Source organism: Otolemur garnettii, unplaced genomic scaffold (assembly GCF_000181295.1).
Source record: "Otolemur garnettii isolate 467f Iridium unplaced genomic scaffold, OtoGar3 scaffold00219, whole genome shotgun sequence".
NCBI classification, from domain to species: Eukaryota; Metazoa; Chordata; class Mammalia; order Primates; family Galagidae; genus Otolemur; species Otolemur garnettii.
In genome coordinates, this window is record NW_003852614.1 from 1,664,685 (window position 1) to 1,668,655 (window position 3,971).

The 3,971-nt window shown below is 48.2% G+C and overlaps 1 protein-coding gene across 1 annotated transcript; it reads left to right on the forward strand.

Annotated features, from left to right (window-relative positions):
* The first annotated feature begins 665 nt into the window (after positions 1 to 665).
* P2RY4 (pyrimidinergic receptor P2Y4) lies at positions 666 to 1,852 on the forward strand. Its single transcript, XM_003801765.2, has one exon. The coding sequence runs from the start codon at positions 702 to 704 to the stop codon at positions 1,797 to 1,799; it is 1,098 nt and encodes a 365-aa protein (XP_003801813.1). The 5' UTR covers positions 666 to 701; the 3' UTR covers positions 1,800 to 1,852.
* Positions 1,853 to 3,971: the final 2,119 nt, after the last annotated feature.

Here is a 3,971-nt window from a genome sequence, read left to right on the forward strand (position 1 = left end):
GTGTGTTCCCTCTAATAGTCATTTTGAAGCTGTTAAACAATAATCTCTCTGGGCTCATTTCCCAGTTTGTATGGTGAATGGGTTGGACTAGATAATCTTAAAGGGCCCTTCAAGCTTTTACAATCTCCTGGACGACAGGCCCCACCCTCAACTCCACCTCCTCAGATATGCCCTCTGGCTGCCAAGGGGACAGGTGACCAAGTCAGCTGGGCTCTGCTTCAAGGGGACCAGGTAGGAGACGTACTAAGGGTCTTGAATAAGGGTGGCAATGGGGCTCCTATGCTCAGCCAGGCAGGGGAAAGGTGTTAGAGTCCATGTAGTCTGGAGACACTGAGACGAGGGCAAAATAAGAGGTGAATGGAGGCAATGTCAGTGGAGACACCCCACTTCTCAGGTACACAGTTGTGGTGAGGAGTTAGGAGACAATTTGGATCTGGGCATCTACCTACTTTGGATAGTGTTAGTAGGCCTCTACCTCCTCAGCTGGTTAGGCTGTGAAAGACAGAGTCAGCGTGGGTAAGAACTGGGCTGGCTTAAGTGAACCTGGACACACTCCTGTCAGCTCTCCCTAGAGCTCCAACCACTGCTTTCCCTGCTCTCTGCTTTTTTTTTTCTTTTTTTTTTTTTGCCCCAGATCAGGGCTGGGGAGCCAGGGAAACCCAGCCACCTTTACATTTGCCCTCTCCCTCTCTAGGTGAGCCATGGCCAGTGCAGAGGCATTGCTGTTGAGATCCCCAGGCCCCAGCCCAGGTCCTGGCCACAGTGAGGTAGAGCTGGACTGCTGGTTTGATGAGGATTTCAAGTTCATCCTGCTGCCTATGAGCTATACAGTTGTCTTCGTGCTGGGTCTGGGACTCAATGCCCTGACCCTCTGGCTATTTCTCTTCCGACTCCGACCCTGGGATGCAACAGCCACCTACATGTTCCACTTGGCATTGTCAGACACCTTGTATGTGCTGTCATTGCCCACCCTCATCTATTACTATGCAGCCCGCAACCACTGGCCCTTTGGCACTGGATTCTGCAAGTTTGTCCGCTTTCTCTTCTATTGGAACCTTTACTGCAGTGTCCTTTTCCTCACCTGCATCAGTGTGCACCGCTACCTGGGCATTTGCCACCCACTGTGGGCACTACGCTGGGGCCATTCTGGCCATGCAAGCCTTCTCTGCCTGACGGTTTGGTTGGTTGTAGCCGGCTGCCTAGTGCCCAACCTGTTCTTTGTCACAACCAGCACCAAAGGGGCCACTATCCTATGCCATGACACCACTCGACCTGAGGAATTTGACCACTATGTGCATTTCAGCTTGGCAGTCATGGGGCTGCTCTTTGGGGTGCCCTGCCTGATCACCCTTGTCTGCTATGGGCTCATGGCCTGGCGCCTATATCGGCCCTTACCAGGTGCTACCCAGTCATCTTCTCGTCTCCGTTCTATTCGTACCATTGCTATGGTGCTGACTGTTTTTGCTGTCTGCTTCGTGCCTTTCCACATTACTCGCATCATTTATTACCTGGCTAGATTGTTGGAAGCTGACTGCCGGGTGCTGAATATTGTCAATGTGGTCTATAAAGTGACTCGGCCCCTGGCCAGTGCCAACAGCTGCCTAGATCCTGTGCTCTACTTGCTCACTGGGGACAAGTACCGACGTCAGCTCCAGCAGCTCTGCAGAAGTGGCAGGACTCAGCCTCCCACAGCTGCCTCCTCCTTGGGGCTGGTATCCTTGCCTGAGGACAGCAGCTGTAGGTGGGCGGCCACCTGCCAGGACAGTAGCTGCCATCATCCTAGGGCAGTTAGGTTGTAACACTGAAAGCTGGGAAGTGAGGAGAGAAAGAGGTGAATGCAGGGCAGAGGTAAGGGAACAGTAGTGATACTTGATAAGGTGCTTCCTCCTCTCTTCCAGGCTCTGGAGAGAAGCCCTCAGCCTGAGGAGTTGGGGGAGGCAGGGAAACTGTGTGTGAAACTGTGTCTCCCATCTCATAAACTGTTCAGCTGCCCTCTCTTTTTCAGTCAAAGGCGTAGCACTCACTCCTCTGCCTCTACTTCTTTTTCTTTGTTTCTGTCCCTTCCTGGGGCCATTGATTCTGTTTCTTGATCCTGCAAGACTACTTGGAAGTTTTCCCCAGTCTTCTTTCCGGTTTAATTCCCCCCATGTCCTCATATAACATGCATTTCTGCACTAGGACAGAGCATTCAACTGGACGGGTGGAGAAGGTGGAGTAATTTCAGGATTGGCCTGATTTATCTGATGGTGATAATCAGAATCAGGAAGTGGGAGCACCTTACTTATCACATATCACATATACCAAGCATGTGCCATATGTAGCACCCACACCCACTTCGTGGTTCCCCCTTGAAGATAAGATAGTTTTTCCTACTGAGATGCTAAAATAGGGCATAATCCTAGGGAGCTTACATGCCAGGGTCCCCACATGTAGCTTGAGGGCTGGCACTATTGAACTGGTGTGCAGCATTAGTTAAAGTCCTAGCATGGAGTGGGGACCCCGAGGAACCTCAAGGGCCAGGACCCAAACTTATAACAGCCTTTGAGACAGGAATGACACTGATGTTTGTTGAAAACTTTTCTGACACCTCTCCTGTTCTTAGTGAAAGGAAGCTTCAGACTGAGTGGAAGGAACTCTTGTGTCTATAAGCTGTAAGTTCCAGCAGGAAGGAGTAGAGCAGGTTTGTGTAGAAGATGGGGTGGTGACAGGAATTGATGCCCAGAGTTGGTGCTCCACTTATCTCTCCTCTTTTTCTATCTCCTGATGTATATAAATGATAAATCTGTTACTAGCTTTTAGGGCTGCAAGGCCATAACAGAGCTCTGGGACTAGGATAGTTCCCTTCAGAGTTTCCCACCCATTCACTCTTTTCTCTCGGTGCCATCTTAATGCTTATTGGCTTATAGGATTTGGGGGGGGGGTATGTAACTTGGAAAGCTAAGCCCTACACTTTGGGAAGTAAGAAGTTCTATGCAGGCATTCATGAGAAGGGTAGGCTTATACTTCTAGGCTTTTTCCCTTTGAAGTCACCTTCTAGCCTATAGGTCTCCTGAGACCCAGCTTTGCCTTTCCTTTGTCCCACCCTTGCTGATATACCTCTGAATTTTTACTTATCTAGTGATACCAATTTCTCATTAGTTTCTAAAGGATCTGTCTCTGGAGAGCATGATTGGAGCTGGATTGCAGAAAAAAAGACTTCAGTGCCCTGAAATTTCTTTTTTTGTTCTTTGAAGGGCTCCCACTTTCTCCCTAGATATCAGGATCCTACTGCTACACAGGTTTCCTGTAAGGAGTGAAAGAACTGGCCACCTTTTTTAATTTTTACTAGTCTCCCAGTCTAGGCCACTGCCTAGATCAGTGGTTCTCAACTTTCCTAATGCCGCAACCCTCTAATACAGTTCCTCATGTTGTGGTGACCCCCAACCATAAAATTATTTTCATTGCTACTTCATAACTGTAATTTTGCTACTGTTATGAATTGCAATGTAAATATCTGATGTGCAGGATGTATTTTCATTGGTCATGACCCACAGGTTGAGAACCACTGGCCTAGATGGTTTCATAGCCTATTCCTCATATATACTCTTTCTCTTTTATTCCTATGACCATGACCTCTTTGCCCATCACCTACCCTACTCACCATCCCCATCCAATACAGCTGCTCTGTACATCACAACTGATGCAGCTTCCTTCATTTCCTAAATCCATTTAACTCCCATAGGCTTAATGAAGATGAACTGCGTGTACTACCTACATGATCTTTTATAGGGCTGCCTTAGCTTTAGTTAAACACCTTGACTTTTACCTTGGGCCAATATTCTCCTGAAGGCAGATCACAAGGCTGGCTTGACCCACTAAAACTTTATGTTCTAGAACTTCTCCTAAGCTCTCATTCCTCTTAGATTACTGTATACTGACTTAGAATTTCCTTGACTCCTACAAAACCCCGAAGCACACCTGTATTCTGCTCT